General features: G+C 42.9%; 1 protein-coding gene across 3 annotated transcripts in view; it reads right to left on the reverse strand.

Annotated features, from left to right (window-relative positions):
- The window catches only part of USP43 (ubiquitin specific peptidase 43), a 54,630-nt gene that overhangs the window by 4,841 nt on the left and 27,892 nt on the right, over positions 1 to 21,897 (reverse strand). For 2 of the 3 annotated variants that reach the window (XM_033091750.1, XM_033091752.1), the window contains 8 exons: positions 21,317 to 21,452; positions 18,830 to 18,941; positions 14,986 to 15,089; positions 10,265 to 10,342; positions 9,172 to 9,298; positions 8,718 to 9,066; positions 6,518 to 6,676; positions 5,388 to 5,552 (listed from right to left, as the gene is read on the reverse strand). In XM_033091750.1, the coding sequence (XP_032947641.1) occupies positions 5,388 to 5,552; positions 6,518 to 6,676; positions 8,718 to 9,066; positions 9,172 to 9,298; positions 10,265 to 10,342; positions 14,986 to 15,089; positions 18,830 to 18,941; positions 21,317 to 21,452 (1,230 nt within the window). The remainder of the gene's footprint in view (positions 1 to 5,387; positions 5,553 to 6,517; positions 6,677 to 8,717; positions 9,067 to 9,171; positions 9,299 to 10,264; positions 10,343 to 14,985; positions 15,090 to 18,829; positions 18,942 to 21,316; positions 21,453 to 21,897) is intronic. The other variant, XM_033091751.1, reaches the window with a different exon arrangement.

Consider the following 21,897-nt stretch of genomic DNA (forward strand, 5'->3'; position numbering starts at 1 on the left):
ATGGAATGCTAAGAGTTATGAGGAAGAATGAGGGGGGAGGGGAAACACAGGGTCGTCAGCAAGTGATGAGTGAGGAGAGACCTGAGTGAGAGAGGGAGGAAGCCACATGGAGATCTGGGGAAAACAGGCTCCAGCAAGAGGGAGCAGCAAGTGCAACGGCCCTGAGGCACAGGGAAGCCCGGTGGGTCAAGGAAGCAGGAAAGAGACCACCATGTTTGGAGCCAAGGAAGAAAAGGGTCCCCACTAGGGATCTTCATCTTCTAACCCCAATCTGTATTTAGAGACATCTCTGTGTCTTTTTGCAGAGTGCAACCTGGGGCAAGCCTGACCCCCAAACCTTTCTCTGGTCCCCAAGAAGGTAAGGAGAAACTACACAGATGAGCAGAGCCTCTCCACCTCTGAGAGTAAGCCAGCAGGATGAGGCCGGTGAGGAAACAGGCTGCCTCAGAACTCAAGGCCACTGCCCCTTCTACCACTCTAAGAATCATCAGGACTCAAAAGAGGGTGGAGGGGAGCCCCACTGGGCAGAAGCAGGGAAAATAACAACACACATAAGAGGGTCCAGCAATCAAAGGACAAGAATATGCAACCATCAGAACGGCCCTGTAATGAAATAGAGCCACTGGAGGAAAACAAACAGCTTAAAATTAAAGCTCTCAAGGAGATTCAAATAGAGAACAACAGGGAACTGGAAAATATAAATTTCAGGTTTTTAAACTCAGTAAATAACTTGAAAGCATCCAAGGTCGCTGTTGAGACTCAAATTAGTGGCTTGGAATTTATGAAAATTCCATAATCGTGAAAGCAATGTCTCCGACCACAGAGCAAAATGACAAAGAGACAGAAATCACAGGAAAAAGCTAGGAGACATAAAGGACAAATCCAAGCGACTCACTAGGCAAACAATAGGAATTTTAAAAGTAGGTGAGACAATAGTTAAACAAAGAATGAACATTTCCCTAAAGAAAAGCCTGCATCTGTAGAAGGAAAGGCCTCCCCGAGATTTATGTAGGGCTGATGAACAAAACACATACCAAGGCATATTCTGGTAGAATTTCTAAACTCCAGTGTCAAAGACAGAATCTCAAAAGCTTCCAGACAGAAAGAACAAGTGATTCTCATGTGAAAAAGAATGGGCTTCTCATCTGCACCCCGAGGCCTGGTAGACTGTGGGAAAACATCTGAGAGAAGCCTGAGAGAAAAGGATTGCAACCCAAGAGTCCTCCAACCAGCCAAGCTGCCATTCACTCCCAGTGAAAGAAAATATTTGTGGCTATGCAAAGAGTTAGAGAACATAACACACATACCAGAAAGGAACTCTGACCAAACCCTAATGAATCAGAACTGAGACCTCAGAATAGAGGGTGACGGAAAGAAGACAGACAGCGGTGCTCAGTGGACCCTGCAATCCATGTATCATCCACCCATGTGGGGGACAAATGGTCTTAGAATGTGTAACACAACAGTATGTAAGTGTGCTTGGGACAGGAAAAGTGCTGCAAGAGTTAGAATTGGTCTGGAAGAGTATTAAACTAGCTCAGAAAACTCCAAGAGTTGGGGATTGAGAGGGCGAAGAGTTCCTAAAACAGACCAGAGGGAACACATAAAAGCATTTCAAAGCTCTTATCTGGAGGGGAATGACATGGAAGCATTATGTAGGTCTCATCTTATTGGAGGGAGGAGAGAAGGCAGTGAGGAAATAGAATGACTTACAGGAAAGAGTCGGCTTCTCATATCCATATAATAACAGGGAAATGAATTTGACTATAAATATTCGGAAAGATGAAACAATTAGCAAGATGGAAAAGAACAGCAGAACTCTCAAAGTGAACTAGGGGGACAAAAAGGGAACAAACAGCAACACGATCAAATCAGTAAAAATAAGGAAAAAAAAGAAAAACAATAGACTAAAATTTAAATGAAATAAAATCAAATTCTGTAGTTGTTACATTAAATACGAATAGACTGAACTCTCCCATTATAAGATAGGCTCTGAATTTTTGACATGAAAAAACAAAGCAACATACTATTTACCAGAAACCACTTAAAACTTTTAACGCTACAAGAAAGACTCAAAAAGCAAAAGAGAAGAGCAAAATAATATCAGGCAAATGCAAACAAAAAGAAAGGAGGAAGGGGGTTGAACTTATTAACCTTGAAAAAAGTAGATTTTAAGATTAAAAGCATTAAGCAAGATAAAGAGAAACATTATAATGAGAAAAGACACAATTTATAAATTAGATCTAATAGTCATCCGCTTACAGACGCCTATTAACAAAGCAGCTAACAATGTAAAACAAAAATCATTCAAGTTCCTGGAGTGCTCGATTAAAAACACAGCTGTCCAGGAAGGTGTCTGTGTACCTCCTTCCTAGCCAGGCAATTTAGAGTCAATTTAAAGACAGAGGGGGATTGAATACAACAATCAACTCACCTAGTTTGTAGTAGCGACGTAAAGTTCACGTCCCTCAAATAGACAATGTACATGATTTTATATGTACACAGAACATTTATAAAATAATACTCATGTACTTATTCAATCACAAAGAGACAATGTTTGAAAACCACATTCTTGGCTCCCAATCCACAAAATTAGCAATAAAGGTGAGCAAAAAAGCTTACATACTTGAAACTTCCAGATAACCGTTAGATCAAAGAAGAAATCAGAACTGAAATAACATACTATCTGGAAATCACTGAAAAGAGAAAAACAAAACCTCTAAGGCCCAGTGAAAACCACAGAAGAACTATATAACATCGGAGCACTCATATGACTGAAAACCTGAGGAAGCTTAAATCCCAGGGCCCATACTCCAGGGGGCTTGAGAAAAACCCCAGCAATTTTTCCACATGATCATGTTTTTATAAAAGTTGCAAAAGTAAGGTGTTTGTATATCTTTTCCTTGTATAACCTCTCCTGACACCTGTCCTCAATCATATAAGGTACAGTCCTGACACAACTTCAATCTATTCATTTTAGTTTAAAATGCCTTTATTATTATAATATCCCATAGCCAGAGCTACTGTGAGGATGAAGTTCCCAAGCTATCAGTGAGTATCTCTACAAAGGACAGCTGGCACTTGGGAGGGACACTTCTATACTCAATGGTAACCATCCCTGGGAATGGCAGGACATTGCGCATCCCTGCCCCCTTGGGGACTAAATGCCAGTGGTCCCCTCTACTCCTTCTGACAGTTAAAAATGTTCACCCACATACCCACGGGGAGAGGAGGTCATACCAACCACTACTGAAGACCTACAGGCTAGATTTTGATCTTGCCCCAGTTTAGTACTAACAAGATGATAAGGCTGGATTTTCAACCATCTCGGAGCTTCTCGAACAGGTTTCAAAATCTATCGCCATTTTATTCAAACCCCAAGAGGGAAAGCTCCCTTTGAAAGCAAGGTGCTAATAGTGTCCAAACAGAATAAACTCAAGTTTGGAATTTATGTCTAAAGACCACAGATCCAGGACTCTGGCAGCCAGAGGGCGTGGGGTCTAGCTGCAGCCTTGCCGGTTTCCAGAGGGTGCGCTTGTGACCGGTTACTTCCAAGACTCAGCTTTCTCCCTGTAAAAGGGCTACTGATTTCACCTCTCCCAGAGATTTTGATGACTGGATGAGATAAATAAAATGCCTGCAAGGGTCTGGAGGCCAGTTATTCTTAAATATTATTTCTCCTCCCACCCCAGCCCTCTCTCTGTCTCTCTGGGGAGTTTTCTGGAGCTATGTCTTCCCCTGTCCAAGTAACATGTTGAAAAGTTTGGCCATCATTTGAAGTTGCCTCCTTTTGGGGGTGTCAAACATATTTCTCCCTGGGAAATGGCCTGAACAATGGCCCGGGGTCCATGCCACTGGACGGAACTGGGATGAATTTATGAACTCGTCAGAGGCTCACGCTGATGGGGATGAAGAAACCTGGGAAAGAATGTAAATCATACTTTTTTTTCTATAGACGCTACTCTGAATGTTCAGTCATGAAAATGTGAAGGGAAAAGAAATATTAAATTCTTGTAAGGGAAAAGAAGCATTAAATAGGCTGCCTACACAGAAACCTTTTTAAGGAAATCAGACAAATGCAATATGCACGTAGAGGTCCTCCGATCAGCATTTATCTAATAGTGAAATATTGGCAGCCAAAATTCCAAACATTGAAGAACGATTAACCAAACTGTGATACATAAACCATTATCCACCAGAAAGTTGGATTCCATGATAATCTAAAACCATTGGCAGCTTTCAGATTCTATCACATTTATTCATTCATGAATATGGAACCAGAGCCTGGTACACACCAGATTACTGCATTGGCTACTTTTATACAATAGTAACAAAGTAGAAAGAAATAAACAGCTGCTGAAAAACACATACACTGTGCCCCAGCAATTGCACTCCCAGGTATATACCCAAAAGAAACATAGACATGTGCACACAAAAAAAGACATGAACAAAAATGTTCACAGCATACTACTGGTAATAGCACAAACCAGAAACAACCCCAATATCTAACCACAATGGAATAAACAAACAAAATGTAATCTACTCTTACAACGTGGGAGACTGATGAGGGAAGTGGTGCAACCACCCAGGTGGAGATGACACGGAATGGCGAGTCAGAACATCGTGCATTAAACGCAGACGTTTCAGAGCCAACCCGTCATGTAGGCTTCACAGCAAACCTAGCACGCATTTTTGGAGAATCCACAAATAACACGAGAAACCATAAATCTATAACCCGTCCAGTGGAAGACCCAAGGTGCTTCCCCTGATGCTGAAGGAAAACTCCTCCAGGCCAGACTAGGCCAGCCTGCTATTGATTCAAGCCAATCTGTGAACCCACGGGAAAAAAGAGGTGGTTCTCCATGTCCCACCTATCATGCTTTCTTTTCCAAATCCCTGATTTTGCTCTTTTTTAATTGACAATAGTCAGCAGTCAAGAGAGAACTCTCTCTCTCTCTCTCTCTCTCTCTCTCCCTCTCTCCACAAAGGACTTCCCATCCACCCTATCTTACCCCTGCAGAGGGACCCCCTGCATCCTTTCTCCCCCACCCTGGCCTAGATATCTTCTTCTATGATTTACCTCTTTGCCCTTAAACCCTGCTTTATATCCATATTCTTGTTCACTTGTTTACATTTGGTCTTCCCCATTGGACAGTAAGCTCCAGGGAGCAGAGAAAGAATGTACCTGACACTGGAGTGGACAGGGGAGGACAGGCAGGCGAGGACTAGATCATGGAAGCCCCGATGGGAGAGATGAATAAACCTCTCATAAACCACTTTACACCCAAGGCCGTGAAATATCTGCATTTTCATAAAGATGAGGAGCAACAGTCATTATAGAAAATGAAAATAAAATCAGCAAATTTAACCAACGTGATAAAACATACCCTTTTCCTGCCTGGAGAGGCTGTTTGTGAAAATGGGAGGGTCGGGCACCTGGGACCGGGAGGGGCCGGGGGCAGAGCTCCAAGACACCAGGCTTCCCCTCATGCTGCCATTATTGCTCCCGAGCCTCATGAGCCAGTGATCAGACAAGGACGAGCTAGTGGAACCTGCGGGGGAAGCAGAGAGAGGCATGGCTGGACCCAACTCCATCCTTTTGGGATCCCCCAGGAGCCTCTCGTGGTTAGACTGCCATCCCTGAGCCATGGAACTACAGGACCAGAATGGAATTATATATACGGAAGGTAAGGACCAGAGAAGAAACCTGCAATTGATTCACCAAACTGAAAAATTTAGGGAAAGGCATTTGGGCACAGAAAGGAAAATACACTGATGAGTATTGCAATGCTTTCCATGAAATTGCTTGTCACCAAGTATGGTTTTCTAAACATGGTATGTTTTTCATTCTTTCTACATCTATCTTCTGTAAAAGGAACGCAATCTTTGCATTAGTGTTGATTTAGACTTCCTGGCCTTTGGGTTTTATTTGGCCATTTTCCAACAATTGTTGGAGAGCAAATCTGAGTAATTTAAAAAGAAACGCTCTTTCTTCCCAAAGAACAAGACGGCTAGTATACAAAGCAAAGTAAGTCACTTAAAAAGGTCAACTTTATCCATATTTTCCTCCAGACTTCCAAGCAAGTTTGAGATTATCTAATAAACATATCATTGGGAAGTGGTTAAACGATTACCTTTCCTATGAAGGCCCTGCAATCCTCGTAACCGACCCTTCCTTTCCAGCAGGACTAATGCAGGTTTACATTACACGAGCTTAATTAAAATCTGGCTTGACATGAGTGAGACTGGGATTATGGAATTTCCACACCACCACAAGTCACCTGCCACAGATACAAAATATTCCTTCCCCCTTTCTTGGATTTCAACATGACCACTCCAAACCCTTACAAACGGGATTCTAGCACAGAGTGTTCAAATCTCTAGCAGCAGCCACGGCTTCCTCTTTCAGATCCTTGCCTACTCCTTCTGGTCCCTGATGTTTGACTAAAGCATCTGCGTAGTTCTTAAAGTGACTTCCCAATTCCCCCGTGTCCTGTAATGACCTGTCATGACCTACCTCTCATGGAGCTGCTGGCTGACCAGGACGGGATACTGTTCCGTTTCTGATAAAATAGGATGTAAGCCCCTCGGGTAATGACCTCATCTTCTAGGAGCGATTCCACCGTGCTGTCATCGTAACTGTACCACTGGCCATCCAGAGAGTTCCGGCAGTAGGCTGCAAAGGTCCAAACCCCAAGTCCCATTATTGGAACCCCCCAAAAGGCAGGAAGGCATACCCCACTGGCATAGCTCATAAATGGACATGTTTTAACAGAATGAGAAACATTGGTCCATTTTTGGCCAGAAATTAATTTTGTGCAGAAAGGATCAATCACTTACACTCCCTGATAAAGTGTGCTGCTACTTTAAGCTGACTCCTTATGGTGTAGCCCTTACTCAGGCAAAAAATCTCCAATAAAAGGGAGCGCCAAGTTATTAGCCAGACAATGATGTCCACATTTACCCCATTTCTTCTAAGAAGTTTCACAATGTACACCTCTATTTCCGTACATAATGAAAATATGCAGTTGGATTATAGTACACTTCTTTCCTACCTAAAAATTGAAGTCACACATTTAAGAAAATGCTCATAAATAAGATTCTCACCATCTTCCAAACAATTAAAACACACCTCTGGGAATGATACTGCAACCCACTAATCTGGAGTCAACCAACTTTTTCTGTAATGGACGAGACAGAAACTATTTTTGGCTTTGCAGGTCACATATGGCACATACCATCTCTGCTATATATTCTTGTTCTTCGTTTTCGGCACTTTTTAAAATGTAAAAACCATTTTTTACTCTTGGGCTGTACAAAAACAGGTACTGGACTGGATTTGGCCCACAAACCACAGGTTCTGACTCCTGCACCAATGAAAGCCAGGCACCGAGGAGTTCATCTCTGCTCTTCCCTTTCCCTCCCACCCCACGCCCAGTCCAAAAGCTAGGCCTACTGATTCTGCTTCCAAAAATGTCTCCTGAATACCTTGATTGTCATCACCTGAGCCCCAGAAACCTCCGCCTAACTGAAAATACAACTTCCACTCTTGTTCTCTTCTACCCATTTTTCATAGAGCAGAGCTACAACCTCAATTTGTAAACTACGTTATGTCTTTACTCCTCCAGCTAAAACCTTTTAATGGCTTCCCACCACCCTCTGGAAAAACTACAAACTCTTGTCCATGGCTTACAGTGCATGGCTTACAGCTTGTCCTTCCGATCCAGCTGCAACTTACCCCTGAATCACTCCACTTCAGCCCTGACAGGTTTTCATCAGTTCTCAAACACATCAATATTCTGCCTCAGGGCCTTTGTACATGCTAGCAGCTCTTCCCTTTATTCACATAGCCAGTTCCACCTCATCTTTCAGCTCTTGACCTAAAGATAACATTCTCAGACAGGCCTTATCTGTATCACAGACACAATTAATCAATCACCTTTTCATAATGCCAGGTCATGAAAGTGGTAAAGTGACAGCATCTTTTTTTATTGTCTGTGTCTGAAATTAGACTGAAGTCCCATGAGGGCAGGGCTCACATCTGTCTTGTTTATCACTGAAGCTCCAGCACCTAGCACAGAGTCTGGCACAGAATGAGTACTTAACAAACATTTGTCCAATGAATGAATGAGTGATGACTGTGGATTTCTATGCACTCCAGTGCCTTCCAAACTGTGGGTACATTAGTGCACTAGAAACACTGCACTTCTCAAAAAAATGAAATATTTTAAAGCATTTTTTACATGAAATAATTTATGCTATTCTAGAATAGAACAGACCAAGGTATAAGATTATGAATAACTGAACAAGTCCCCAGCTATTTGTTTCTGTCCTTCCAGTTATCGATTTCTCTCAAGATCCTCTAAGGGGTAACAATTAAATGTACCCCATAGAAATAAAAAATGTGGTAAGTACGAGTCCAGATCTGATAAGTAAAGTAAGAGTCTTTGTGTTGAATCACAGATGAGGATAAATGAGGACATATTCAGTCTGTAACTAACTTTATATTCCGACCACCAACCTGGCTCAAGTCTACGGCTTAGACCAGGCACCCCCACTCTCTAGCAGGTGCCCGTTGTGCAGAGGGTGAGGGGTCAGCTCATGCCGAGTGCCCAAGTGAGCTCAGCGTTCGTTCCAGGAGCACCGGGCGTCCTGAAGCCCAGGCCACAGCCACGACACATGGCCACGGCAGCCACAGGCAGAGAGGCAAAGCTCACCTGTGTAATGCCCACCTTGCAGACTGCCGTGGTGGTTGCAGACGGCATACAAGTCGTACAGGAAGTCCAGCGGGTAGCTGGTGGGCAGGCAGGCCGGCTGCTTCCAGGAAGGCCAGGGGTCTGGCCCGGCCCTGGGACCAGCGCTTCTCTGGGCCACATGGGGAGCCATGTTAAGGCCGCAGAGTGGAAACTTCACCAGCGTGGAGAGCTTGTTTCTTCTCTCGCCCACTTGACAGAACCTCTTGAGGTGGATGATGAGTATATCAGGCAGGGTCCACAGACTCAGCTTCACCGTGCCCTGCTGGAGGACTTTGCAGTGGGGGCACTTCCACGCATCATCCTGGGCCAGCTAGAAAGAAAGCCACCAGGACTGTGAGGCCCACGGCCATCGGCCAACCCACCAAAGGGCAACCAGCCCCCTTCCAGTCCGGGGAGTGGACCCCCACAGCGGGACCTGCTCCTCCTTTGTGTAGAACTGAAAGCATTCATCCAAGGTACAGCTGTGCTGCTGGTGGGCCTGCTGCTGCCGCCACACACTGTCCGCATCCTGGACCTGCTCCTCTGGGAGGCTCCCGAACAGGCTGTGGAGCAGAAATGCATGGCACTCAGCGTGTCTCACCTTCAAGAGGGGTTTCTCCTAAGTCTCTGCTCACAGCCCACAGGGTGGACGGCATCTGCCAGGTGAGACGAAGGAGAACCACTGGGCACCTCAGCACTCACTCCGTTTGACTGGAATTCTCAGCTCCCCCGCCAGCTGCCTGAGGGACCATGTCCTTGGCTTCTCTGCCTTTGTTTCCTTGTCCTAGTGCAGGGCCCAGCATCTAATAGGAGATTAATAAATACTTGCTGGACTGAACAGTGTCCTTTTTCAAAGAAGGGCTGATGCACTCTATGTGACAGAAGCAGCCGAGTTTAGTGATTAAGAGCATGGACTCGAGCCAGTCAGCTTGGGTTCAAATCCTGGCTCTGCCATGCACGAGCTGTGTGACACTGAGCAATTATTTAACCTCTCTGTGCCTCAGTTTCCACATCTGAAAAAGTGAACCGACTCCATAGAATGTGATGAAGATTATACAAATTGCAAATACGTGAAGAGCTCAGTGCAGTGCCTGGCAGAGGGGGAGTGGGTGTCACATAACAGTTTATTACTGCGACTATTGTTGCCACTACTAACACTACCCACCACCACCATTATTACTGTTACAGGCATATCTCGCTTTATTGCGCTTTGCTTAATGTATTGCTTTCCATAGATGTTATATTTTTTTCAAATTGAAGACAAGACCCTCCACCAGCAAAAAGATCACAAGTCACTTTATGGTGGTCTGGAACCAAATCTGCAATGTCCCCGAGATATGCCTGTACTATCATTGTTGTTTACACACAGACAATTGTCATTCCGGTTTCTCAGAGGCATGGATCACACGGCATCAAGGAAGTATACATCCTGTCTTAGGGTCATAAGGGGAAAGCTGGGCACAGGAAGATTTCTTTGCACAGGCAGACCCTGTCTCTCCCCTGCTGGAGCCAAAATCTGCTGAACTCACCGCTCCTTGACACAGCTATCCCACTCTACGGCCAGTTTGACATGTGGGGGGCCTCCTGGCCTCCTGAGGTGCAAAGCCCTGAGGAGAGAATAAGGAACCCATCAGAAAGCATGGAGCCTCCTTCGAACATCTCTGCAGGGTCCAACCCTAGCACTGATGTTACAAACAGAAATGCCCAAAACTTAGTGTAAACTGACGTCAGTTATCTGGGGAGCTGCTGTTGCTGAAGCTTCGTCCTCTAATCTACCTCTGAACACTCTCCACTCACTCCCTTGGGAGCTTGTGTTCCCCGAGGATATTGGTTATTGCAAGGACACAGGTCAACTCTCCCATTGCAGCCTCAGCACCTTTGCAATGTCTAGAAGGCAGCTCCACTTGAACGTCCTACACAAATCCCCAATTCTGACAATGCCTAAGATGAGCTGCTAACTTTCCTCCACCATAGTGTGAAAGGAACACTCTCTAGTCCACCTCCACAACCTAAAAGGTCTTCCCTTGCAGCCCCTCAAGTACCCAGAAAATGTGAGTCAGCCTACAGCTCTTCCCAGCTACTAGGGCTGAGCCCATTTCAGAAAAGGTTGGTTGGTGATTATTAATACAGAAGAGAGTGGAGGACATGAGGTTTTGTCCCCAAATCAACAGGACACACACACGTGATGGGAAAATCTGCACCTAAGAGTGCTTAGGACGTGTTGTGAGAAAAACAGTGCAGATGGCACGAGGCCCTGTTGCCAGGATGATTCACAAACAGGATTTGCGCTCATGGAAGGTACAGAATCTGGTGGCTAATCACTGACAGGTCTGGAGTGGAGTCGTGGCACCATCCCGAGGAACAAGAGCCAGGAAGGAGCAAGGAAAAAGGTGTGTCTGGGAGATGCCCACTTAGCTGAGCGAGCCCTGTTGATTCCGGACAAATAATGACCAGCCTCCCTCACCTTTCTTTAAAGTGAGGGGAATGAAGCTATGGGCGTGTACTGTCTCCCTCTTCACCTCCTGACTCCCCCCGAAAAAAAGAGAAGCACCTTATCTGGTTGGTGGGACTAGGGGGGAGGTGATCAATTCAGCCCCTCTTGGTTACTCCTTTCTATGGCCTACAGACTGGCAGGCTGGCATTCTCTCTTATCTGTACCTCGAGGTTCCTGGACACAGCTCCATCTCTGCAGGTGGAAGACTGGGACATATATTCGATTCAGAGAAGACGCACATTTGCAGCCTTAGATCTAAGCCTCTTTCTTTTGGACCCTCAAATTCTCCGTTTCCACAATGCAGAAGGCCTGCAATTAGGGAGCTCTCTGCCTCACTAGGGGGCTGGGGCATTTAATTCTGGGGAACCTATTCAAAAGCTCATATTGGACGCATATCTGAGCCGCATCCTTGAATCAGTAAAGAATCACCTAATAAACCTAATATTTTGATCTCTTTCTGCCTCAACCCTCAGTCTACTTTTCCACTGGAGTCTCCAGTTGGGGGTGGAAAAGGAGAATTGGTATCTTTAGGCTTTAAGACGGTTACACAAACCCCCTTAGGCTACCAAAAAAGAGAGAGGCATGAGCGCAACCTGAAGTTCGCTCCTTACATGGAAACAATCATTCAGGAGACTGCACCATCTTTCCTCCTGATCACGGCCTTGACTCAAACAGGAAAGAGGACACTGTTTGAATTTATGGCAGGATGAGATGCCAAGCCACATTATGAAGAGTGTAATGGGAGAGACACTCAAAGAGATCACTGTAAGGTGTCAAGGGGTTGACGGGGGCTCAGAGGAAGTGCGCCCAGGCTGCTCTGGGGACCAGAGAACACATCCTGCCTCGGATGAGCAGGAGTTGGCCAGGTGAATGGTGAGTGGTGAGGGGAAAGTGTCAAAGGGTTGTACAGGCAGAGGGCTCAGCAGGAGCAAAGGGTGGGGTGTGTGCTGGAATGACAAGCAGAGGCTCCACGAGGGGCAGGCCACATGGTGAAAGAGAGGGGCCAGACCAAGGAGGGAGGGCTTGGACACGTGGACTTTGTCCCATGGGCCACCTGAAGGGTTTCAAACAGACAGGTATGAAGCAGATGAATGAGAGGGGCGCTAGTCTGGAGGCCAGTATGTCAGAGCGGAGGCTCCCAGGGCATCCAGCTACGAGCTGATAAGGGCCTGAACTCAGGCAATGGTGGTAAACGTGGAGAGGAAGGAACAGGTCTGAGGAAACATCAGCATTCTGAATAAGACTTGATGACGGATTGATTGTAGGAAACAGCGAGAAGGAGGAATGAAGGAAGATTCCAGGTCACCAGCTTGGGTTACTGAGTAGATAGCTGGTGGTCACCATTCAGACACAGAAGACAGGAAGAGGGAAGGCTTATGCAAGAAGAGCTCAGATTGGCAAACATTTAGTTTTCATGTCTATGTAACATTTAAGTAGGCTGAGCAGGTCTGTATCTCAGAGAAAAATCTGGGCTGGAGAGATAGATCAGAGAGCTCTGGACCTAAAGCAGTAGGTAGAATTAAGGCAAGATCACCCAGGGATGGACCATGGAGGAGCACACGGTGGGCCAGGGTAGGACGCTGAGGACCCCAGAGAGGGAGAGGAACACTTCAAGGAAACAAAGAAACTTCCAGGAGATAAATAAAATGTGGTCTATACATACAATAGGATATTAGTATTCAGCCTTAAAAGGGAAGGAAATTCTGAAACACGCTACAATACGGATGAATCTCGAGGACATTATCCTCAGTGAATAAGGCAGTCACAAAAAAACAGATACAGTCTGATTCCACTCCTATGAGGAACCTAGAGTAGTCAAATTCACAGAGACAGAAAGTGGAATGGTGGTTGCCAGGGCCTGGAGAAGGGGAATAGGGAGTCAGTGTTCCATGGGTAGAATTTCAGTTTGGGAAGATGAACAAGTTCTGGAGATGGATGGGGGTGATGGTTGCACAACAATGTGAATGTACTTAACACGATGGAACTGTGCTCTGAAAAACAGTTAAGATGGTAAATTTTACGTTATACGTATTTTGCCACAATTGGAAAAAAAAAAAAAGAAAGAAATTTCTAGGAGAACAAGGAAATGCTGGCATAGGAAAGCCAAGAGTCGAGGGCTCTGTGAAGGAGGCAAGAGATGGACTGTATCAGATGCTGGGAGGAGCTACCCGAGTAAGGTGGGGGTGGGGGTGGGGGTGGGGTGGAGGCCCGACTGCAGTGACATGTTGGATGGACAGAAGATGTGACCAGAAGGGTTATGGCCTCAAGGGAAGGTTTCCTTTAGTATGGTCAACTTGCTGTGCAACTAGACTTTTCCAGTGCTTCTCAAACTACCTCTGGTGGCAGACCCGTTTCTTGATTTGTTTCCAAACCCCTACAGACTAACACTTTTGTAAAATATCATCAAAACGTCACGAGGGAGAGGGGCAGGGAAGACATAAAAAACACAAGTTCAGTTTTTAATCAAACTATTACATTCATCATATGTTAAATTGTTCTGTCATATTGCTTTAATACTTCTAAATGCTTCCTCTCAAGTTCCTATTATGGACTGGTGACAATCAGCAGGTAGACTGACACCAGTCTGTAGGGCACACTTTGAGAAGCATGGTTGTCTTCTCCAAGACAGAGTGCTGTGAGGGGGCCCTTCTCGGAGTCCCCCACCCCACTGCTGGGCTCCCTCTTCTATCAGACCCACACAGGACCTGGTGGACCTGGCTGACATTTCTTCTGCCTTCCTAACTCTGTAAAGTAGCTGCTAGCCAAAGAGAATGCAAATGGGGAGTAGGGCACAGAACCTTCTGGATTGCCTACCCTGGTTCCTGGTCTCTTGATAAAGGGAGGGCCCTTCTCTACTACAATTCTGATACCAATTCAGATTCTGACATGAATTCTGATGTGTTTGTTTTCCCTACACCACTAAGCAATTAACTCAATTCTGACGATATCTACCTAGAGACAGCATCAGATCCCACAGGTTAAGGGCTCACACCTACAAGACTGCCCCCACCCACTTCAGACACCAATAGCAAGTCTAGGTTATTACCTGTGCTCTGACCAACCAGCTTTAGATTGGAAGGTCCAAGGATCCCCTCCTTGGATTCCATTAATTTGCTAGAGTGACTCACAGGACTCAGAGAAAGAACAGTTTACTACCTAGATTACTCTTAGGCTGGTGCAAAAGTTATTGTGGTTTAAAAGGTTAAAAACAATCGCAAAAATCGCAATTATTTTTGCCCCAATGTAATAGTGTATCATAAAACAATAAAACTCAGGAACAGACAGGTGGGAGAGATGCACTGGGCAAGGCACGTGGGCAGGGGAGCAGAGCTTCCGTGCTTTCTCCAAGTACCACCCTCCCAGCACCGCCACGTGTTCATCAGCCTGGGAGCTCCCCAAACAATGTCCTTTTGGGTTTTTATGGAGGCTTCATTACGTAGGCATAAATGATTAAATCATGGACCAGTGGTGATAGATTCAACATCCAGCCCGTTGGCCATGAACCAGCTGTATGAGTATGAGCAAGTTAACTAACCTCCAGGAACTTCAACGTCTCCTCGTCTTTAAAGCGGCCACGACAGTACCTCTCTAGACATTAGCACTGCAAGCACCGAATGTGAATAAGGACCTAACACGGCGGCTGGTACTAGAGAGGTAAGTGACTGAGAGTAATGAAGCTTGTAATCAATTTGATGGATGCATAGTCTCCAATGAGAATGTATTCATTCTCTTACCAAATCTGGAACATCCGCTTACCTGTCAACTGCCCAGTGACAGAGGGGTCGACTGTCCCGTGGGGATAAGTAGCTGCAAGTCAGGGATTGCCCCACAACCCGGATGGAGAACAGCGACCCTGGGTTCTGCCAAGACAACAGAGGAAGCGGGTCATCATGCATGTTGATTTAAATTATGTGCAAATAAATTACTCAAAAAATGTAATCCTTTTCGTTAATAGTCTATTTTGAATATTCCTTTAATAATTAGTATTTAAAACCTAGAGATGTAAAGCCTTCATTTTTTTTGGATGATACACACTATATCTTTTAATATAGTGATCTAATAACACTGTTTAACACATTAAATTTTCCAAAAGGATAAACATGTTTTTAAATAACTCATGTGTAATTGGAGCAGATGCTGACATGGTGGATGTAAAAATAAGTCAATTATGTTAATGAGTCATTAATAGGCAATTTAACTTACTTTAAAATAATTATCATTACCAAATTGCCAAAAATGAGCCACTGATCTAAAAGCAACTTAGCGTATATTTTATATACCAAATACTAAGTAAATACTTCAAATTAAGCCACATAAAGAAATACCATCTATGTTTTTTATTCTAAGATGTATATTTTTTCATACTCTAACTTTTCTAAACTTGAAGTGAGTCTTAAATAGCATTATTGACAAGAGTCAAAAAGTAGAATCAACCCAAGTAAAAAAATCAACAGATGAATGGATAAACAAAATATGAAAAATATACATTATGGAATATTAATCAGCCTTAAAAAGGAAGAAAATTTTGTCACATGCTATAACATAAATGGACCTTGAAAATATTTTGTGAAATAAACCAGACACAGAAGAGAGCAGAGTGTATGATTCCATTTATATGAGATATACCTAGAGTAGGCAAATTCATACACAGAATGTAGAATGCAGATTTACCAAACGCTGTGGGTGGGGAGATGGGGAATTGTTTAATGAGTATAATTTTTGTGGGGATGATGAAAAATTTGGGGGTATAGTAGTGATGGTTATGCAACATTGACTATAATTAATGTATACTTATGAATCCTTAAAACAAATAAATGTTATGTATATTTTACCACAAATGAAAAAAAAAATCAATAGAATCTCTAAATAAAGGAAATACAGTTCTTAAAATTGTCACTGATGAACTTGGCTACAATTAGAAAAAAAAAATAACATTTTTTTTCCAAGCTCTGACAAAGGTAAAAGGCAGACATCTCTACTTAAAGAACACTGATGAAATAAATATAGGTTGAATTCAGACAGGGGAACAGGAGGAACACATTATAATTCCAGAAAAAAGGAACAGAGCATGCGGAGACAGCGTGACCCAAAACATACTCAGAGAGTAGCGAGTCGACTCCTTTGGCTGTGGCAACTGACGTGCAGAGGGGACAATGGGACAGAAGGTAATGTGACCACAAACTTGGTTGTAGAGGGCCTCATGTGTGAAGTTCAGGAAGTGTGTATGCTTAGCTGGACTGAGTCGACCAGCAGCTTGCTTCAACAAAGACAAAACCAATGGCTGGAAGCAAGCTGACTCAGAGGCTCTGATTGGGCTGGCCATGGAAAGGTATACAGTAAATCCTCACTTAAGGTCCTCAATAGGTTCTTGCAAACTGCAACTTTCAGTGAAATGATGTATAACAAAACCAATCTTACCACAGGCTAACGGAAAAAAACAAGAGTTAAGTTCCTACAACATATTTCTGGTCACAAAAACATCACCAAACTTCTGAAAAAAAAAAAAGACCCAAAACACTTCAAATATTAAACGTTGAAATAAAGGTGAGCCATACACACATTTAAGAAAGACAAATAAAAACAAGAGATTGATTTTCCAGTTCAGAGTCATGGGTGGCTGGAGCCTATTCCAGCAGCTCGGTGCAAGGTGGGCACCCACCCTGGACAAGATGCCCTTCCATCACAGGGTGCACTCACACCCACACCCACATTCACGTGGAACGGGGCAATTTAGACACCCAATTCACCTCATGTGCACATCTCTGGGACATGGGAGAAAACCCACACAGACATGGGGAGAACGTGCAGACTCCGCACTGATATTGGCCCTAGCCTGAAATCAATTTTTTTTCTCACCAATGAAACAACGTTGAATGAAGCAATGTTATTCAAGGACCTGCTGTATTTTCCAAGGAGAAGTTAGTTACATCTGGGAGTAAAACTCTTTTTCCTGGCACCCATAATGGAGCTTTGCTGTTTGGATGGCAACATAACATAATCAAGGGCCCTACACTGCATGGAGGCAGCTCACCCTGACTGCACACAAAGTTTAGACAGTGACTGTAAAAATGTCTTGGCAACGATAAATCTCTTTTTTTTAATAATTCATTCAAATTGAACCTGTCCAGGAAATTGGTCATTTTTGTAAGTGATACAGTCCTGTCCTCTATTCTGGGCTAAAGAAATTCATTTTAGAACCTCCAATATATGTTCACAACTTTCAATCTCAAGTTCAATGTTGTGAATTCTGAATGTATTCTTTTCAAATGATTACCCTGTTGTGCCAGGAGTGAATATTGTGCTGAAAGCATTATGGGTTAAATGGATAGGCTAGCCTGGGAACCTCACAATCATTTAGAACACATTATTCCTACAGAAAATCATGCCCACCACACATATACCAATGGCTCTGTGGAAAAGCATCCATAGCTGAGTTGGAGGTTGCCTGTATTAGAATTTTGGGGCCCCATTAATTGCTTGATTGGTTTCTAAAGTCAAAATGACTACAGAGGTGCAGAGGCAAAAGTGCACATGTGACCAGGTAGAGAATAAGGACAGCTGTGTTCAATGTTCACATGAAAGTGCTTCATTCACTTTCAAGAATCAGGAGCACAGGGTTTGGGGGAAGGCTAACGCTATTCCTAGAGATTCTGACCTACTTAGAGAGAAGTTTGTGTTTCTAATTTGAACAAGGTGGCAGATCGGCTGGGCAGAAGAGACAGCCAAATCCCTTAGAGATAAAAGATTGGGATGAACGAAGGGAAAGTATTCAACAGAGTGATATTTGGTGTAAATCCTGAATCAAATGTATGGTTTTCCCTGAGCATGAAGGAACATGAAGTATGAAGAATTACTTCTGCAATAAGTTTGGTACATCCCCCAAATGAGAAACTCTAAGAGAACAGCTGGGGAAAACAAAATTCCAATGCTACTGACCTGTGCCTAAAAATGTCAACATCTTCTGCGCCAGGCAGCCATCAGAATAGTTTCTGATACTACGGGGGCTAAAAGGAAGGGTTTTAGAATAGGTTGTTTTTATTTGAAAACTAGCAATCTGAGAATAAATAAATGAGCAAGGCAAAAAGGTGTTTTCCCTTGAGTTTCCCATCTTAGTTTTTGAAAAACTGGACAAAATCATTTTAATATCTAGGTTTTCATATTTGGACATAAACATCAATTTTAATATTCTACAGAAATTATATCTCAAGTCTCTTGAATTTTTTGACTTAAATATAGAAGTTACAATTTATCACAATATGCTATCCTCTAGGAAGAACTATGGTAAGCCATAAATATACAAAATTGAGAATAATGTAAATCCCACTCTATTCCAATGGTGTTTTGTAAGAATGAAAGAGAAAAAAAAGCTCTGTCCATAAAAGGTGTTTTGTAATGCCATCAAGAGTGAAACGCTACAGGCCATAAATTGTTTATTTCCTTGCACAGAAATCAAAGTTGCTTTAGCAAACAACATGAACACTCATTAACAGGAAATTCTTGTCTCTCCTGAGCTATTCCTAGTTTCCCACCCTCATCTCCAGCCCCACAACACAGACACACACACACACACACACACACACACACACACACACACACTGACCTGCACGGGGGCCTCACTCTTCATGAGATATCGGACCTTACTGAGAATGCACTGCTGGAGCTGGACCCAGGAAATTGTTCTATCTTCCTTTATCAGAAACGGTGGCCCAAACCTGAAAATCCAAGGCCATCAGGTTATTTCAATAAAGGAAAAACCAACAGTACCCAACAGCCAGGAGCATTTGCTCTACTCATACACTCCTTTCCACTGGATAAGACCTAAGTACCAAGCACAATACAAAATTGTCCGTCAGAGAACCTTGTTGCAAATGCAGACACTGGGGTGAAAACAGAGGCCCACGGATGCAAAGCCAAAGAGAGACCTTGCAACGTAAAAAGATGGCGCCGAATGATTAGCCGGCAGGGAAATGCTCTTCCCCACAGTAGAGAGTGGAGTAAGAGAACATTGGAGCCAGAGGAAAGCAAGGCAGAGATAAACCCAGAAGGAACCCACTCAAGCTGACACATTTTTTTGTGCATCAGGAGTAACCTCATAACTGGCGACTTTTTCATATCCCCATCTGATGAACACACAGGAGTGAGCTTGTAGCACCGAGAACCCCCAATGTGGCTATGGCCGTCAGTCCCAGCTCGGCCATGGGAACTAGTGGACAAATCACTGACCACTGAGTGTTCCACAGCCACACTGTGCAAGGTTACATGAAGATCCCGTGGGATAAGAATGTGAAACTGAAATATATGGCGATGGAAGGAGAACTGACTCCGGGTGGTGAACACACAATGGGATTTATAGATGATGTGATACAGAATTGTACACCTGAAATCTATGTAATTTTACTAACAATTGTCACCCCAATAAATTTAAAAAAAAAGAATGTGAAACTGTTGAATAAACTTTGCTACAACGGCACACATCTGAGGTGGTGTGTCTGAATGGGCAAGGGTCCTACATTCTGTGGACAGATGCATTTATTTACCTTATCTTCTCCTGTGAGGCATTCGGGTTGCTTCCGATTTTTTATTTAAACAATGCTTGCTTACAACAGGAGCTACATATATTCTTATACGTACACCTTTGGGTATGACTAATTGTTTCTTTAGGATAAAATTCCAGAAGTGGAAACATAAGACGGAAGCTATTTATTTCCCAGCCGCCCTCCAGAAAAACCACAGATTTGTTGTCAGTCAGGCACATGTACTGTTCCCTTGACACTTACCCAGAATGAGTATTGCCAGTTTTCAAAAGTTCTTTAACAATCTGAGAGGTTAAGAATACCACGTTGCTATTGCAATCAAAATTTCTTCTACTACTATATGAAGTTGAATATTTTAACCTAAGCTTGTATTTCTTCTGTGAACTAATATTAATCTCTGTGGCTTGTTTTATTAAGTGAGTATTTCTCTCAAAAATTTGAGAGCTAGGTTTTATGTGATGGATACTCATCCTTTATCTGTTACACGATATAAATATTTTTCCTCATTTGTGCTTTACCTTTTAAATTTGCGTTTAGTTTAAAATTACAAATATATTTAAAACACTCGCCTTTTTCTCTATAGCCCCTGCCTTAGGTGTTAAAATAGCCCCCCACCCAAAGACATAAATATCCCCCTACATTATATTCAAGTTATTTTAAGGTTTCCTTTCCTACAATTACCTCTCTAATCAATCCAGAATTTATACAAGTGAATTTATGGTGGGACTAAAAATTTGATTATATAAAATTAAGAAAGAACTCAATTAGCCCAGACTTTTTGATTTGAGTAATTCATTCACTCTCTAGTAATATAAAATATGTCATTTTATCATATAATAAATATTTAAATACATTTTGGCCTACTCTGTTCCATCGATTTAAGTGTCTATTCTTCTGCCTTTATCACAATATTTTAATAATTAAAACTGTTCTGTTTTAATAGAGCAATTCTTCTTCCTCCTTCTTCCCTCCCCCAATATTTTCTGCCTATTCTTACAAGTTTATTATTCCAGATAAATTTTACAAATGTTTTATCAATCTAAAAATGTTTGATTGAAGTTGTATTTTTTAAAACATTTATTTGGTTTATATAAGAAAACTACACTTTTGTATATTTGTTATGTAACCAATCACTTCCCTGAATTTTTTCATTAGTTCTAATCACTTTTATGTTCTTGGTTCTCTGGACATTGATATAACCTGCAGATAGTGGTAGTTTTATCTCCTCTTATGACCAGTTTCTTTTTCTTTTTCCATATCTTACCGCCAAGGCTTTACAACACCGTATAAAATAATAGTGGTGAGAGCAATAAAAATTGTTCCTGAAATTAATAGGAAAGCTTCCAATATTTAATTGTTAAGGATGATGTTTACCATCTGCTTAAGGCAGTTATTTCTGATCTTTTGATCAGAAAGTACCCTATTCCTTCTCTTAGTTGATTAATCTTGAGGATGGATGTTTCATTTTACCAAATTAGAATTATTTAGACAGAATTCCAAGTACATGTCTACACATCTCAGACATTATGTAAGAAGGATGAAGTTAAACATACCTGCTAGCCTGCTGCCCTGACCCCACCAAGTTACAGAAGAGGATTAGCACCTTGTTCTCACTATGGACGGGCGGGGAAAATCGCTGACCCTTACAGGCTGCCAAGCGTGGGGAGACCGACGGACCAGGTGCACGAGCTGAAGAAAGAGAATTACGTTTGTTATTCTTAAAGGAGCTGCTTCACTGGTTCAGGATCCTGGCTTCTCTAGGTCTTCTTCCTCTTTGAGCATCTCTTAACCACCCTTGGGAGACACTAGAACACTTTAGGGGAAGAGATCTGGCATCTGGCACATGAAGATCATATAACTAGTGAATGTGTGTTGTGTTCAGCCAATAATTTTAAAATAAGGGCAGGGATTTTAACTAACACGCTTCAAAGCCAATCTGAAAAATACTCCAAAATGATTTTGGTTGCTTGTATGCAACCAAAATCAGAGAGCCATAGGGCATCCACTCTCTTAGAAAGCCAACATAAAAAGCACACAGAGAAGGTAACAATCTTTACCCTTGAGGAAGCAGAGGAATTGGACTTTTTTCAATTTCTAATCATTTCTGAAAATTTGACTTTTAAGGCACAGATGT

The sequence above is a fragment of the Rhinolophus ferrumequinum genome, chromosome 21 (assembly GCF_004115265.2).
Source record: "Rhinolophus ferrumequinum isolate MPI-CBG mRhiFer1 chromosome 21, mRhiFer1_v1.p, whole genome shotgun sequence".
Taxonomy (NCBI): Eukaryota; Metazoa; Chordata; class Mammalia; order Chiroptera; family Rhinolophidae; genus Rhinolophus; species Rhinolophus ferrumequinum.